Source organism: Lepisosteus platostomus, chromosome 15, assembly GCF_059453375.1.
Source record: "Lepisosteus platostomus isolate fLepPlt1 chromosome 15, fLepPlt1.hap1, whole genome shotgun sequence".
NCBI classification, from domain to species: domain Eukaryota; kingdom Metazoa; phylum Chordata; class Actinopteri; order Semionotiformes; family Lepisosteidae; genus Lepisosteus; species Lepisosteus platostomus.
Genome location: NC_142625.1, coordinates 12511507 through 12528677, shown reverse-complemented (window position 1 = coordinate 12528677; position 17171 = coordinate 12511507). Strand labels below are relative to the sequence as shown.

Here is a 17171-nt window from a genome sequence, read left to right as displayed (position 1 = left end):
TAAAGGCCAATGGGAAATTTGGCCAGGACGCTGGGGTTACACCTCTACTGTTTTCGTGAAACGCCCTGGGATTTTTAATGACCACAGAGTCAGGACTTCGGTTTAAAGTCTCATCCGAAGGACAGCGCCTGTTTTATGGTATAGTGTTCCCGTCACTATACTGGGGCATTAGGACTCACATGGACCGCAGGGTGAGCACCCCCTGCTGGCCCCACTAACACCTCTTCCAGCAGCAACCTTAGTTTTTCCCAGGAGGTCTCCCATCCAGGTACTGACCAGGCTCACACCTGCTTAGCTTCAGTGGGTTGCCAGTTGTGGTATATAAGTCTAAGGAATTTATTATTATTATTGTTGACTTTAAAACGGTTAACACAGCATCTCCCTGAAACATTCTTCAGCAGCAGTCATGTCAGTAGTTCATTGTTGCTCCTTGTCCAAACAGGGGATGTCCAGTACTTGAAGAAGGACCAGGTGTTCGAAGGCAGCAAGACCGGAGTGGACAACATTGTCTTGGCCCTGTACAGTGGGCTCTTTGCATTTGGAGGCTGGTAAGCTACTTGATTTAAACATGAAGTGAGGTGACTCAGCCTCATCACCTTCATTGTAAGATACGGTATGAGTATTCAGGTTATTTAAATTATTCTGGTAAATTACCATTACCATTGCTTTTGGGTTCTTTAGGGGCATATAAGAGAAAAAAATGAAAGCTGGGAAGCAGGAAAACTTTCTCCATGTTTTTCCATTTCATTTTGGGATTTTTTTGTCTTGTGTTGTATTAAGAGTCAGCAAAAGATGAAAAATCTGTAAAATGGTTTTCTCCTCAGCTTCTATGAATTAGTTACACGGTTCAATATGAACCTGCACGTGACTCCGACTCCATCTTTGAGGATTTTGATGATTGACTTCATTAAACTAAGCACTGGTAACACAATTGTAAAACAATTCTCATTTACCAGAAGCAAAATTAACTATATTCAGTCAAAAAAATATTTTTTATAGAAGTTATTACATTTTTCATTATACTGTATTGTACCTACACAAAGTTAATTAATGCTTTATATCTTTCTCACTTGCTTTTAGGAATTATTTAAATTATGTAACCGAGGAAATGGTCAACCCTGAAAGGTAAAAGAATTTCATTGTGTTTGAAGACACCATACATTCAGCAAAGAATGTTTTTGTATTAAGTCTGTACTCTTCCCTTTCTAAGTTATCGTTCTGAAAAAAATGACAGTGCTTTATATCCTATGGAGCTTTTAAAACAAAGTCATGCCACTTGTAAATTCACTTTATATTTCAAAAAGATGTACAGTTCACTTCACACATATAGCAATGCCTTGTTGCTTTCACTGTGGAATTGAGTTTTCTTGAAGAGTTGGAGACATTTTTGCAATTTTAACCTTTTAATCTTTGTGCATAGAGGTAGATGCATAAACACGGAGGGAAATATATTTACATATTTTAAGAGACTGAGATGAGATTCCACTTGCAATCTGCAAGTGTTTTATGTCTCAACAAAGAGTTGCTGGATCTGAAAACCACATATACAATTTAAATATATAATTCCTTTGGGATAGTAGTTTTGCATTACATTTGAGTTCCTAAGTCAAAATAATTTACACATTGTAAGTTGGTAGAGCTCCTTTCTGCATTCAGAAACTGGTGGTGCATCCCATTACCTTAGTCTGAGGTGACTCAGTAATTTGGAGAGGCACACATTGATATACAGTTAATACTTGCAGTACAAGGCATACTGGACAAAAGTAATTGTATTATCTAGCAGAGCTCCCAAAGGCTTGTTCTCTAGACCCCAGTTTCGGCAGTATGTCAGATCTTGATGGAATCATGGGTTCTACAGTATAGATGCTGTTCAGAAACCAGTGAAAAGAAGGATGCAGTGCCAATAATTAATCAGACTGACTGCACCATAGGGAGTTTTTTTAATAATGGGAAACAAATAGGTTTTTGCAAAAGAACTACATACATATAGATCAAAGGGTTTCTCTCTGAGCTATAAATAGCAGCCATAAATAGCAGCTCAGACCCACAGATTTATACAGCTATTCCTACAATGCATACTATCATCTATACCCTGACCTAAAAAAACATTTTTCTTCCATAATATATTACACAGTATATTAATGTATTCTTATATATACAGTACTTCATGTGCAAAAACGTTTAGAAGGTTTACCTAAAAAATATTTAGCTGAAGGTGTAAGAAGGAGCACAGATTTTTTCTCCTTTTGTTCATTTACACTTTTTGCTTGATATTTGCATGTAAAAATGTTAAGAAAGGCATATAGCTATTACTCTGTTACCCTTTTAATACTGTAAAACTGACAATTAGAAAGATCTGATTTAATTGATACCAGTAACTTCATCAATGTGTTTTGAAGGAAATTCTGCAATAATTAAAAAAAAGAGTTGCATTAATCTTTACATCTGCCTTCTAGGAATCTGCCGCTGGCCATTATAATATCAATGCCAATTGTGACTATTGTGTATGTCCTGACCAACTTGGCATATTTCACCACCATATCCCCCTATGAGATGGTAGAGACTGAGGCAGTGGCTGTGGTAAGGCTTTTTACATACAGCAATATTCTAAAGGTAATTGATTTTGACTGGGTACAGGGAGCAAATCATGGATGATTCAGGAAAAAGAATAAAATGAAATCTTCACACTTTAAGATGCAAAGGAGTGTGGGGTGCTTGTGTGGTGAATTGACCTATTCTGTACAGTATGTATTCTGATACTGTTCTGAGTATTTTGAGAACTATGCACTATGGAGCAATGACATGTGGTATATTGAAACACATATTCCTGTGGACAACAACTGTGTACTTCAGAAGGCTAACAGACAACCACTCCAGAGGATGAATGTAAACTATCGAGGGCAACTAACTGATATTCATGCTGAGCTAATGCATATCTGTCATTGTCCAAGGAAACATGATCCTATTTGTATGCATACCCAGTTCAAAACGTTGTTCCAAGGTACACAGTTTGTGCAATTCAGTTGTTTAAATAGGCCACTTAACACTTAAAGTTCCCTCTGCTGAGTGGCTTTGTCTGGCAGGTATCACCTTTTTTTTTCCAAAATGGAATTGGTGGAAATGTTCCAGCTTTGGACAGTTCCATCAAAAATTATTCTAAATGTGCAAAAAAATGGGTTAAACAAGGACCTTAACCTGTTGATTTTAAGAATTATGTGTTGTCAGAAAAACTGATTTAACGGTAAATAACAAACAACATCAAAGAAAACCTTGACTTAAAAAAATTACTAGACTTATGTTTGTCCATGTTTCTCAGTTTCTCTGTCAATGTATATAGCTAATGTTTCTTTTGCAGATTTTTGGTGAATATCATTTGGGGGTGGTGTCTTGGCTCATTCCAGTCTTTGTGGGCTTGTCGTGTTTTGGGGCGGTCAATGGCAGCCTCTTTACCTCGGCCAGGTGAGAATTTCCAGCAGCCTCACACTACAAACACTTCCACATTACTGGACCTGGTTTCAGTATATATTGTTAAAATATGGCCAGACTTTCAGCTGGAAATTTCAGCTGCTCAAGAACAGTCAGCAGATATTTACTAATGAAACCTGTTGGATAAATGAGTGATTCACATGAAAAGTGTTCTCTGTTTTATCATGATATTTCTGCCCTATAAAAACCTAAAATATCGAAACACTTTGTTCTCTGTTGACCACTACACCACTACATTCTGTTGAACACAAAATTCAGCAGCCATATAACCCTGCAAATCACAAGTGGCAACCCACTGAACCTAAGCACACACTAGGGCTACACACTGGTGGTGGTGGAGGGAACTCTCCATTACTGTAAAGCGCTTTGAGTGGAATGTCCAGAAAAGTATTATGTAAGTGTAAGAAATTATTATTATTATTTTTATTATTAAAAATATGGCAATTTATCTTTGGCATTCCCTAACCCAGTATCTGAAATAGTTTATTAATTTTGTGTTTTCCGTAGGGACTTTTTATAGGGTTTTCTCCAGGTTGTCTGGTTTCCTCCCACCCCCTGAGATTAATTATATCTCTAGATTGTCCTGCATGTCCCATGTTCTGCAATAGATTGGTGTCCCGTTCAGAGAGTAGTTCTGCCTAATGCTCTGAGTAGCCAGGACCCTTCCTAAACAGAATTCTGAAAATGAATGGACAGTTACTAGTTTGATTCGATTTTACTAATTACTACTCTTTTGATAGTCATTCAGTGCAGTGTGGTGTAAAGGGAATTCCTGCACACATTATGATGTGTCTTTGTGTTTGTTGTAGGCTGTTCTATGCAGGTGCTCGAGAAGGCCACCTTCCCGCCGCCCTCGGGCTGGTTCACACAGATCTCTTTACACCTGTTCCTTCTCTCATCGTAACTGTGAGTCACACTGTTACTCAATCATTTTTGTTACAATCCAATATTTTACAATTAAAATAATAAATGATAGAGTTAAAACATATAAAATACAGTATACACACACAAGAAAAAGAAAAATCCCCTTTCACACCCTCCAAAACAAGAAGGGTTTACAAATATATTGGCCAGCAGCCATATCACCCTGTAACTCACAGCTGGCAACCCATTGAAGTTCACCAAGTGTGAGCCTGGTCAGTGCCTGGATGGGAGACCTCAAAGCTAAGGTTGCTGCTGGAAGAGGTGTTAATGGGGCCAGCAGGTGGGGCTCACCCTGCAGTCTGTGTGGGTCCTAATACCCCACTATAGTGACAGGGACACTTTACTGTAAAAAAGGTGCCGTCCTTCGGATAAAAAATAAAACCAAGGTCCTGACTTTCTATGGTGATCCCAGGGAGTAGGGTGTTACCCTGGTGTTGTCACAAAGCATCTTTCAAGACCCTATATAGATGGCAGAATCTGGAGGGGAGTGAGACAAACACAGGGAAAAAAGACTAGGATCGGGGCTTGAAGAAGAACAGGGGGGCGTGTCGACAGTGTGCTGGTGCTCGGGGGGGCATGGTCCAAGGCAAACAAGTCCATAACGAGTCCGTAGGAAAATCAAGAGAATGCAAAAGTCCAGAACCGGGTAATCCAAACCAAGACAGACATGACAGAAGTTAAAAGCTGGAGCGGGATCCAGCGAAGGGTCGGGGGATTAAAAATGGGTAACAGGGCCAGGCGCTCCAAGCTCTGGACCCAGATGGTCAGGACGCCATTGCGAAGCCTATGCCATCGAGGCTTTCCTGGACTCGCTTGTAGGCAGGTTTCTGGGCGTCCATCCTCCAAAGCTGAGCCCAGGTGCAAAAAATCAAAGACAAACAAAGAAGAGCCAGAGCGTCCTTAAGAGGAAGGGCTTAAAATTGTGACAGGTGTCCTGGCCACATTTCCCATTGGCCCTTACCAATCATGGCCTCCTAATAATCCCCATCTCTGAACTGGCTTCATCACTTTGTTCTCCTTCCCACTGAGAGCTGGTGTGTGGTGAGCGTTCTGACGCACTTTGGCTCATGTCGCATCATCCAGGTGGGGCTGCACATTGGTGGTGGAGGGGAATACAAATTACATGTAAAAGTGTTGAGTGGAGTGTCCAGAAAACGCTATATATATACTATGTATAAGTATAAGGAATGATTAATTATAATAATGCATAATCAATACATCTGAAAAAGTATATATATATATTAATATATTTATTTATATATTATTTCTTAGAGTGACATTTATATTTATAGAAATATTTTAGTTGTAAAACTTAATTTACACTCATAAAGTAGTAATTCAATTGAACAATTATTACCTTTATCTTTAATTATTTATAAAATACCACTTCAGAATATATTAAGCCTTCACATTTTCTCCTATCTATCTTCAAAAACTTTATTCTGATCCCTTATTCTATGTTATTCATTCAATTTGATAAACTTCTGTAATTGTCCTTTACTGCTTGTGGTTTGTTATTTGTCATTGTTATTTGTTTTAAAGGGGTTATTCTTACTATTTTAAAGAAGTTATTTATCTATTTCAGAAAGCAACACCCATGGAGTAAAACATGGCTGTGATGTCTTTAGTCTCCCCATTATTTCACCAACAAGCAGTTGTGTTTGTTCTATTTAGGGTCTTTAAAAAATCTCATCTGAATTTTCCATGCATATTTCTTCCAAAACCAATAATTAGTTGTCTTAAAATTATTCTGAAAAGTATCATTCCAAGCATTAGAAATAAATTCTGCTTGTAGCTCATTTTTAGCTCATTTTCCTATTGAATATAACTTTAAATTCTCCTACTTTTAATTCATCTACCAATAAACTACCAAACACATTCTTAACATTAGATTCATCATACATTTTGCTAGAAAATAAGGATGTATTTCATCAAATGTTTTATTGATTCCCTGAATATTTGTAATATAACTTATAATTTGCAAATAGTTAAAATAACTGAGAACTAGGGGAATTAAATATTTTAGATAAATTCTCAAATGAGTCTATTACTTTATCTGTGATTATTTGATGATATCTAATCAGTCCTCTATGTGCTCATAACATAAAAGTGTCAATTAATGTATTTGGTTTAAGATTTGGATCACTTTTAATTTAAGTATGTGTATATTTTTACAAACAGAAATCCATGCTTGTATAGTACTGTATTTTGAATACATATATTTCCCAAACGTTTTGAATAATTATCTAATTTTGACAAAAGGGGACTGCAGTAATTGATCGTTCTATCTACTGAATTTCTGTCTCTCTCTTTATTCATTCATCTCTCTCCAGTCCTTATCCATCCATGTCAAATTGGGTTTTATTTTTGCTTTTGATAATGCCAATCCACCCATTTCTTTAGATTGCTTAATTATCTTAAGCCTAACCCTTGGTTTCCTCCGATTCCATATAAAATAAATCTACTCATAAATTTATCCCATTGTTTAAAAACATTTGGAGGTATAATCATTGGTAATGTTTGAAAAGGGAACACAAATCTTGAAAGAACATTCATTTTTATGGCTTCAGCTCTTCCCGTGATTGTTATGGGTAACAAATTCCATCTATATAAATTCTCTTTCTATATAAGTTTATTTTCCAGTACCTTAAAATTATATTTATTGAAGTATTGAAGTCTGATAATTTTTTGGGAATTATAACACTAAAACCTTAATACTTAGGAAAAAGGTATTAAGGTTTGTGGTCCCATCTAAACCTAAATTTGGATTTAATATCTTGAGGTACGATTTGACCCACTGTTTTTCCTATATATTATATTCAGATATTTTTCCATATTCTATCTTCCATTACTACTGGAACTGATGGATTTTCTGCCAGATACAGAATGATATCATCTATGTACATATGTTCTTCTTCTCCTACCACAACACCTTTTATTTACAAACATAAAAAACACCATTATTATTAATTTAGATGGCTAATACAGTTAACCAAATCAACATTTACCCATTTAAACACTTGGACATTTTACTGGAACAATAGGAGGACTGTACTTGGCTCACAGGTAAAACAACAGAGCCTCACCTGGGACCTGAACACAACCTTCCAGAGCCCTGATGACAATGCCATATGACACTTACAGTAACGATGTCTTGAGTATTGCAAACAGCAAAGTAATTGTATATGGCAGAAGTGTGAAACTCTGTGATACTAGACACAGGAATATCACAAATGACCACCTCCATTTTCAATAAACAAGCATGAACAGAGAAGTCTATTGCTGAACACAGGTTCTTATACACAGCTCCTTTAGTTCAAGTGTAAAATGACATCCCTGTTTTCTTGTGTTCATTTCTTGTTTCAGAAGTTCGTTTAGATCCCAATGGATGTGATAGATAAAATATGTATTAAGTATTTGGTGTGGCTCGCTCACCTGAAGGAATGGCAGCCTGTATAAAATAATAAGATGCCCAAACCCCCTTACTATTGTGAGGATTGAACGAGGGAGTTTGCTGCAAGGGTGTACTGTATACAGTATGGGAGGATGCCAGAGAGATAAGCGAAGCAAAACAGCTCCTTTACATATCTTTCATTGAAGACAGGGGTTCTATAGCCTTGTCTTTTTCCTGGGTGCAAGATTTACATATGAAAGCGAGCAGAAGTGTTAGGATTAGGACACTCTGAGATTAGTGCAAGATTAGGATCTAACCTCCCACCTATACTACTGTTATAAACTCCATTAAGTAGTTTGGAAAAAAAACTTCATTTTCTGTAGTTTGATCATATTCTAATCATAATGAATCAGGCCACCAAACAGAAACAGTGTACTTAATACTTAAGTAATTAATTTAGTAAAAGATTATCTCGGTTAAAGGTTGGAGTTGTCACAACCCCCCTTATTTAAGAGGAATGAACCAGGGAGTTTTTTCAATGGTGAAGTTGGGGTAGAGGGATGGTTCCTAGGAAAAAGTTGTGGGCAGCCAACAAGTATTTTTAAGTCCTCTCTACATACAGTATGGTGTTAAATAACACCATAAGACAAAAAAGATGCATGATTTGAATTAGTGAATTTTACTGGCATAAAGTGCCTGGCTGAGGAGAATGCCTATTTGTGCATAAAACAAGGTTATTGAAGCCCTCCCTTTAACGAAAGAGCTTCTGTAAGGGTGAAGATGGAGTGGAGGGAGGGTTACGAAACATGCAAATAAGTAAATTTAAAACAGCATGTTTATATGCAGGTAGGCAGAAGTGGGTGATAATAAAGTTTGACTTCATACAGGACATTTATTTCAAACTCTATTTTAATAATTCAGACATAGTTAAAAAAGGGAAGAAGGGAGGTTCAGATTAGTAATCATTTTTGGCAATACTCACCTGGTTGAGGAGAACAACAATATTCATTATAGACATCATCACCTACCCATAATGAGGAGGCTTTCAGGACCCCAAAAAGAGGCAAAACAGATCCCATAATGTTGAAGCAGAACTCTTAAGTTAAGGAATCTAAGACTATGAATGAGGATATGGTTAGCAGATTGGATGTACAAGGGGTATAGAAGGTAGTAAGAATACTTAGTAACATTTCAAAGAGGTTGTAAACTGTTGTTAACATTTTGCTCTTAGGAAGGTTTTGAGAAAGGGGAAGGAATGAGGACCACTTAATACTGAGACAAAATTATTAATTGAAATGGTAAACATGCTTATAGTGAATTTGTGAATTTGTAAAGTTCAAAATAACAAGGAAATGAAAAGCTACAATTGTGATGCTGCAGTGAAGCTGCACCAGGAAATATCCAGCAACAGCTGGTGCTGAAGTCTGCTTTGTCAGTGTTTTGTCAAGGTGGTGTAAGACACAGCAGCAAGTCACTTACTGATGGATTTTTTTATAATTAGTGGTTCACATGTGATGGCTGTCTGTCTGAGATTAGTGCAATCAGTAGCAAGAAGAGGGAGTTTTTGAAAAGATTGCAGATACTCACTGAATGAATGAAAGGGGAGGCTGCAATGCTCTGGAGAATAATGATTTGAAAAAGTGTTTCAGTATGCAGAGGAAGCAATACTGTGATTTCTGAAAAATGGAAAAACCAGCGTTAGAAATTGTAGATCAGATGGTTTAGGAGGGTTGCCTGAAACTATATTCTGTATGTATATGGGGGAATAGCAGATGTGACTAAACTTTAGACCCTGTTATAAGCACTTTCGAAGTCAAGACCCATACCATGTGTCCTAGAAGTTACTGAAACAACAAGAGAACATGACCATGTTCGCTGAAACACAGTAGAGCAAATGTGATAATTAACACAATTCTTAACAACCTGAATTCAAGATAGAAGTGAGGTTGATTTGCATGAATTAAAAACAGACTGATTTGTTTTATTAAAATAGACAAGTTTATTAGGATGAAATAGTACAAATAAAAGGCTTATGGAAAGAGATAAAGAAATGGTCGGAAATATTAGAAATATTAGAAAAAGTGCAAGTTGCAAAGGCATAGAACAGTGCTAATAAACTTGAATTCTAATTCGAAGCAAAAGTCATCATGTTACATTAAATTCTTTCAAGATAAACATTTTATCTCACTCTATCATTAGCAAAGATTGAACCCAAGTACATAAATGCAAACTATTTCTTTAGGAAGTATGCAGTCTAGAAAGCTTGGTGTGTCTCTATTGTTCATGTCATGGGTAGCGGGGAAGCAGGCATCACCTGATCCGTGGGGATTTGCTGGCCAAGGAGTGCTGTGACTCTGCTCAGGAGCAGTGGACTGCAAGTAGATGGGCTGCTGGCTAGAGAGGTTGGAGTAGTGTATCGGACTTTGCTTCCCATGTCCAGTTGAGCTCTTTGCTACTTCTTCTCCTTTGTCTGTCTTCCTTGGGTTTTGACGTCCAGTCCTCTTAGGCTTAACTTGATGTAATCTTTCAAACTTCCAATCCTCTTGTCCTCCCAGGTGTAACTTCCTGGACCTAACTTCCAAATTGTGGTTTTTGGCTTTCCCTATTTATTAGCCTTGAATTAGCCTCAAACAAACCCTCTGCCAGGGTTCTGGTTGGCCAATTCAAATCTATGTATCTCTGTATTTCTGTATCTCTCCTGCAGGAGTATTGCCTCTATCTAGAGAGACAGGATAAAATGTTCAGAATTTGGGAAAACTCATAACTTCTTTCTAAGTAATACACACAGGTTTAATATTCTTGTCATATATGAGAACTTCTCATTTTGGGCCTATTTACTTGATATCCAAAAAGCACAGCTCACTAATTTGTGAAGTGATGCCTTCAAATTGTATTTTAGATGGATTCAATTTTAAATAAATTTGAGTTTACCCTTTTGTAAAAGAATGTAGTATGTGATGTGGCATCAAATCCAGTTTTTCAGTACTGTAGTCTTTTACCAATAAGGAATGAAGGATGAAGGATTTATTGAGTCAAAATTCAGAATTAAAATTTGGATTTTCTTTACAAGGAATGAGAGGAGGTTGTACCACATTTCCCCACTAGAGGGGTGACTCAGTTTTCCAAGTTTCCACCTGGACCCTCAATCGATGTGAAAGGATCAGAATAACCTGTTTTATTATCAACATTTTCAATAATGCTTGTTGCAGTCATAATTCTGCCCATTTCATGTGTTTTGTTATAACTTGCAATTAAGACCAAAAAGTGATATATATGGGCTTTTGACCATCTTGAGGTTTAATGCAGTTTGTTATGTTTATTTTGAGTATAACCATAGGACATGTTCATTTAAGATCTGCGTAACCTGCGTAATCTGCGTAACCTCCTTGTTCACAGCTCCCTTGACCGCCCTCAACAACCATCCACACAAGGCACTTTCCCCTGCAACAGAGCTCGCTGTATCACCTGCAAGTACACATCCACCACCCCACTCATTCAAGGCCCCTCAGGACAATTCCGGATCACCCAGACAGCATCTTGTACCTCCAGCAACCTTATTTACTGTATCTCTTGCAGTAAATGCCCAGCCATCTACATTAGAGAAACAGGAAGGAGACTCGGAGACCGCTTCAGAGAACACATCAGGGCTGTGAAGATTAAAGATCTCTCCAAGCCCATTGTTTCTCATTTCACCTCTGACGGCCACGACCACTCTAATCTCTCCATCTGTGTTCTCAAAGATGGTTTTCCGAACTCATACATCAGAAAGACCACCGAAACCAAAATTATTCTGCAGCTAGGATCACACATTCTCCCTTCTCTTAACGACAGACTACTGTTCTTTTAAATTTTCTCCATTCATTGGAAGTTTCATTTCACACCTCTCTGCACCCATTCTGACTTCACACCTCTTGATTGGCCTCTCTTTCTGTCCCCTGCTCCCACCTCTCACTCCTACTCCCTCCCAACCTTTGTTCTCCCGCTACTTTACCTTTGCCTACTGCCCTGTCTCTCTCACACCTGAAGAAGGCTCCATGGCCGAAACGTTGTGTTCTCTTTCTTCTTTTTTTCAGCATGGAATAAACCTATTACTTGTTCATTTGCTGCCTACGCATGCTGACGCAGCTACCCACCTGAACTACTATCTTCATTTAATATCAACAGGGTGGTCAAATATGGTGTTCGTGGTATATAGGATACTGTATATATTTGGATGATTTTAAGATATGGTTGCACAGTTTCTTGAAACTGAAGCTTTACAAAAGTTCGTCCTTGCATTCCATGCTAAGTAGTGACTCCAGAATATGACCTTTTCTCTGGTGCTGGGGAATCTCTTCTCTTGAATTGAGAATCACCAGGTCTGCTTTGTTCATCACCTAATGGTTTTATTGCCATGTCTGTGCAACTCTTAGCAATTGTGGTGACACAAGGAATGCAGATGCCCCATTACTCAGGCATGTTACAAGTGGGAAATGCATGCATCTTACTTATTAGCAAGAAATTAGTACACAAACACCCTAATATCAATAAGTATGGCTTACAAAACACATGTATTCTAAGGCCCTGAGGTTTTGAAACAATTGATTACAAATGGAAACCCAGGTGGGAGGTCTAAGAAGGTTCATAATCTGTAGAGAATAAAGCACTCATATGAAAGTGTGAGTGTGAGCTATGGATATAGGACTGAGTGAAAGAGGACAGAGTAGTGAGAGTAATGATGATGACAGGGCATGATTTGCAGAGCCTTGCTGAATCCAATACGATTCATGAGCCTATAGACAGTATGGTGCTGGTGACACATTGGAGGTCTATTTGATAACAGGAAGTCATTATAAAAAGACATTCTATTACTCCAGGCGCAGGTGCAACATTTGTAGTTCCACCGTGCTGTTGGTGTCCAGTTTAACACAGTGCAGGTGCTATGGAAGAAGTACGGTTGGAAAAATGAACAGTAGTGCGCCTTAAGAGATGATACACATAGGCTAGTTTAAGTGAATGATAATGATAAGAGCAAGAGGGAAGGGAAGTGGTAAGAATTGTCTTAGTATTCTAAGAATAACACTTGTCTTTATACAGCAGTATTTTAGTGTCTCTATAACTTAAAGTATTTTAATGTATTACTTATTTTAGAAAAATAAAAACTGTTCTGAGAATTGTCATTGTAATCTTCCTTTTTTCCATATTTCTCTACACAGTGTTTCTTGTCCATGTTGTATGCCTGCTCAAATGACATCTTCTCAGTAATCAACCTCTTCAGCTTCTTCACCTGGTTGTGTGTGGGTATGGCCATTGCTGGGATGGTTTGGCTGCGCTGGAAGAAACCTGAACTGAACAGGCCTGTCAAGGTGAGTGTTCTAACTGCTCACTGTGGGCAAACTATGGGAAAAGTTGGCACATGATTTATCTAAGAATAATTAAGCCTTATTTTGCTGTATGTTTCACAGTCAACACTTCAATTCCAAATACAGTTTAATTTTGTCATTGCTAAATGTATTGAATTATGAAAAACTCAGTATTTCACTGTATTTGACATGAAGAATGAAAGCATAGTTTTTAAGCTATGCTATGCCCACCTACTGTATATAGTTTGTAATGCAATATTAAAAGATTTTAATGTTTTTTCCATTCAACCCAAGACTTTAAAATATAATCCAAAACTCTTTATTAAAATGAAAGCATACTGGAATGTGAAGGCAATGGTAAAATTCATCAACAGAGCTTTTCTCATCTTATGAAGAAAAACAAAAATGTGTATGGATTTTGCTTCACAGTCTGAGGAACGTGACAGATTTTCTTCTTTTGATTTCATCTGTTTTCAGATCATCATAGTGGTACCATTGGTGTTTGTCCTGGGCTGTGTCTTCATGATTGCTGTGTCATTCTGGGCAGCTCCTTTCGAGTGCCTGATTGGAATGGGCATCATTCTGACTGGTGTTCCCTTTTATTTCCTGGGATACAAGTGGAAGAAGCCTCACGTCATAGAAAAGGTCATAGGTGAGTCCTAGATACCTTCACATATCGTGTGGACAGGAAATACAGCTGCACTGTTCTCTTCCCTTGGTTTGTTTCTTTGAAAGACCAAATGTGTTGTTCATGTAGTTGCACCTTAAATTTAATCTGCCATTTCTTAAACAATCTCCAAGCACTTCTCAAATCCACCTCCTTTTCACAGGAGGTCTAAACACTATTTAGAAGTTCCAGGGAGTGACTCATCTGCTGTCCTGTTTCACTTCCAGTAGCATAGCTTCTGTAGCTAAGGGATTTAGGCACCTCATTGTTCAAATTGAATAATTGTCCAATAAATATAGAACATGTTTCCCCAATTATGGTGTATTGGTTAGGGGCATAAGTGTGCATTTCATGACTCTCATAGTTGTTGTCTTTTAGATCTGATAAACAGTATATTAGAATAAATGAATGGATTAAAACCATTGCAAATTAACAAAGATAAAAATGACAAAATCCCTTCAGATGACAGAATTTTGTGAAGGGTCTGCTATGCTACATGAAAAGGTAATTGGATATGTGCATTCAGGATTCAGTGATCATCTTGCAGATAGAAGAAACTGACTGACATTTCAGTAGAAGTGCTGAGAATGGGTTACTATAGAGGTGTCATTTCCCTCTCTTTTCTCACAGAAATTTTCACCTTATTCTGCCAGAAGATTTTAATGTCTGTCCCTGAGGAGAAAAGAGAAGCTGACTGAGAATTCTAAAGCGAGAGAGAGTCGGTGCTGGAGTCTGGAGTTCTGTATGTTTCCATTCATGTTTAAAGTGTTTTTTAAGCCTGTAGACCTCGAGTGTCAAGATCTCAGCATTGTTGACTGCAGAGGCACCTTTCAGTGTCTTAACCAGTATCTTGTTAATTAACATACTTCATTAGAGCTGGGTCCAGTTCATAAACATTTTATTTGAGCATCAGGCTGTGCCATGTCTATCAAGGATGATAGCTGAACACTGCTGCTGTACAAAATGTAACAAGTGAACTGCAAATACATTCCCCCAGTTTCTGTTCTGTAACTGCAACAATAGTGCATAGTGCAAATTGCTATGCACCTTCTTTTAGAGATGTAGCCTTTTCAATATAATGCTGGTAAAAATTCCATTGATTTTTCACAATTTCCCTGTGGTTTTACCATAGATTTGCTGTGGTTTCCTTCACTGTGATAAAACCATGGTTAAACTGAAAACACCCAATAGTAAATTCATCATTAAAGTTCCAAAAATGAGGTTGGCGAAACTTTTAGAATCCAACTCAAAACAAAATTAGTAGCTCCCTTCAAAGTGCTTTCTTCAGCTAGCCACACAATCAGAGAAAGTGTTTTTTTCTAACACTTGATTGCAGATCTATTTCTGCAGGAGGAAGCTAAGTATTGACCTTGCAGTGTTGCTAAAAAAACATATTTAAGCCAATTGGTTGTTCATATGCACAGTGCAGTGAGTGTTACATTTTAAAAAGGCTGGATTATAAAAATATTGTACAGTATTATATTAGCTATTTGGTGCAAAAGCATGGATACCACTTTACCTTTGAGCCTAAACTTGTCAGATCTCATAAGCTAAGGAAAGCTGGTCCTTGTCAGTTCAGTTCTCTAAAATCCAGGTTACTGCTGTAAGTGATGCTGGTTGACCAGGGTGCTCTTCCCATTGTACCAGCATTTCAGTGTCAGTGTCCAGTGTCCAGGGACATTGTGTTGTAGGGGGTATGGTGCTTCAGGTGAGATCTGCTGAGGAAGATCAAACTGAAGTCATAACTGCTACTGTAGGTCATTAAAGATCCCATTACAATTTGAAAGAGTAGCATTGTTTTGGCTAAATTCCACTCAGGGGTTGATCTGTTGTGTAATGACGCTGCCCACAATGGTAGTTTCACTTCAATGATAGATGAAGTATTTACAAATATATACAGCAGGTCCACAAATTTCTAACCAAGCTTTGCAACAAATAACCTTCATTTGCATGTATATGTTAACAGCAAAAGGAGAGAGGGAAAAGGATAAGGAAGCAGATTTCAGCTGGATTTACAGTGGTATTGCAAACATAGCCAATACAATTTTGATGTGTGGAATCAGAACAAATTTTAAACAACAATATGCAATGATAAAATAAATGAAACATTTCCTTGCACTTTTATCTAAGTGTGATAACCTTACTCTAGTAACACTGTGTATTTTGTGACACAACATCTGTTTAAAATTTCACCACTCAGCTGAAATAGAAAATCTGTCTTTGAATATGGATCCAACCTACCTTGTCCCTACTAAAAATACAAATCTCAAAAATGTATCTCCCTGCTGTGTCCTGCAGCTGTTAATGAATGTTACTCTTAGAGAGGGAAGCATTTAGCATATGTAAAGTATTACATAAAATTTAGCATTTAGCATTTACCAGCCATCACCATCTCCTTCAGTAAACTAGACAGTGGATACAATTATTTATATTAGTGCTCTTACAATCCATTTTTGAAACTTTCAAAAGTAAGAGTTTTTTGGTCATTTTTTTACTAAAAGATAGTACATTTTCAACATTTTGTAACTATTTTATGGTTAAGTCCCTAAAATATATCCATGGCAGCATCTCTACAAATTAGCTTTAGAGCACACTGTTTCTTAAAAGCTGTTAAAAAGAGCAAAGAAGCAATAGAAGCACTGTATATAAATTATTTAATTTTTTTTTTGTGAATATGAATCCTGTGGCAACTAGTGTCTGTCATAAAGTTTAACCAGTTATTATATTAATAAGTGTTACAGACGTCCTGACCTTGATTTAAAGCCACTATTACAGAACTATTAAAATAGGAATGTTTCTTTGGGGAGCCTTTACTGATTTCAGATTATGACCAATTTTGTCTATTTGTAAGTGCAAATGTTATTTACTTTTATTTTAGCCAAGGCTTGTGTTGTACATTCTGTAAATCGACTAAAGTACAAAGTTGTGCAGTTGTCCACTTGATGTCTGTGGGTGTGACAGGCATTAAAAACTTTCTGGTCTAAAAGTTACTGTCTTGTCTGTCTGTATTATCAGCTTCAAATCTGTGTTTCTTACAAAGCAAGTACAATATCCTGGCTGATTTGTTAGGCATATTTGTGTATGCACCCGAACTCCCCAAAGCATTTAAGACACATTAGAAAGCATTAGGAAAATGCAGTCTGTAGTTTCCTATATTTGTAAAAAGACATATATTCAGACACACATTCAAATTCAGAATAGCCATACATTTTTTGATAGCCATCTAATCACCATCACATATTGCTACACAACTACATATGAATAGGATCTACAGTATACGCACATACATAAATTATTATGTATGAAAATTACGGTCTGTTGAGGGAATGCAGTCCTCACAAGTGCAGGACACAAGTAA

The 17171-nt window shown here is 37.3% G+C and overlaps 1 protein-coding gene across 1 annotated transcript in view; it reads left to right on the top strand.

Annotated features, from left to right (window-relative positions):
• Nucleotides 1-16799, top strand: part of LOC148647999 (large neutral amino acids transporter small subunit 1-like) — a 38659-nt gene extending 21860 nt beyond the window's left edge. The window contains exons 4-11 of the mRNA XM_088607733.1: nucleotides 443-548; nucleotides 1081-1125; nucleotides 2457-2580; nucleotides 3356-3459; nucleotides 4296-4392; nucleotides 13000-13149; nucleotides 13624-13798; nucleotides 14444-16799. Of these exons, the coding sequence (XP_088463859.1) occupies nucleotides 443-548; nucleotides 1081-1125; nucleotides 2457-2580; nucleotides 3356-3459; nucleotides 4296-4392; nucleotides 13000-13149; nucleotides 13624-13798; nucleotides 14444-14511 (869 nt within the window). The 3' untranslated portion in view covers nucleotides 14512-16799. The remainder of the gene's footprint in view (nucleotides 1-442; nucleotides 549-1080; nucleotides 1126-2456; nucleotides 2581-3355; nucleotides 3460-4295; nucleotides 4393-12999; nucleotides 13150-13623; nucleotides 13799-14443) is intronic.
• Nucleotides 16800-17171: the final 372 nt, after the last annotated feature.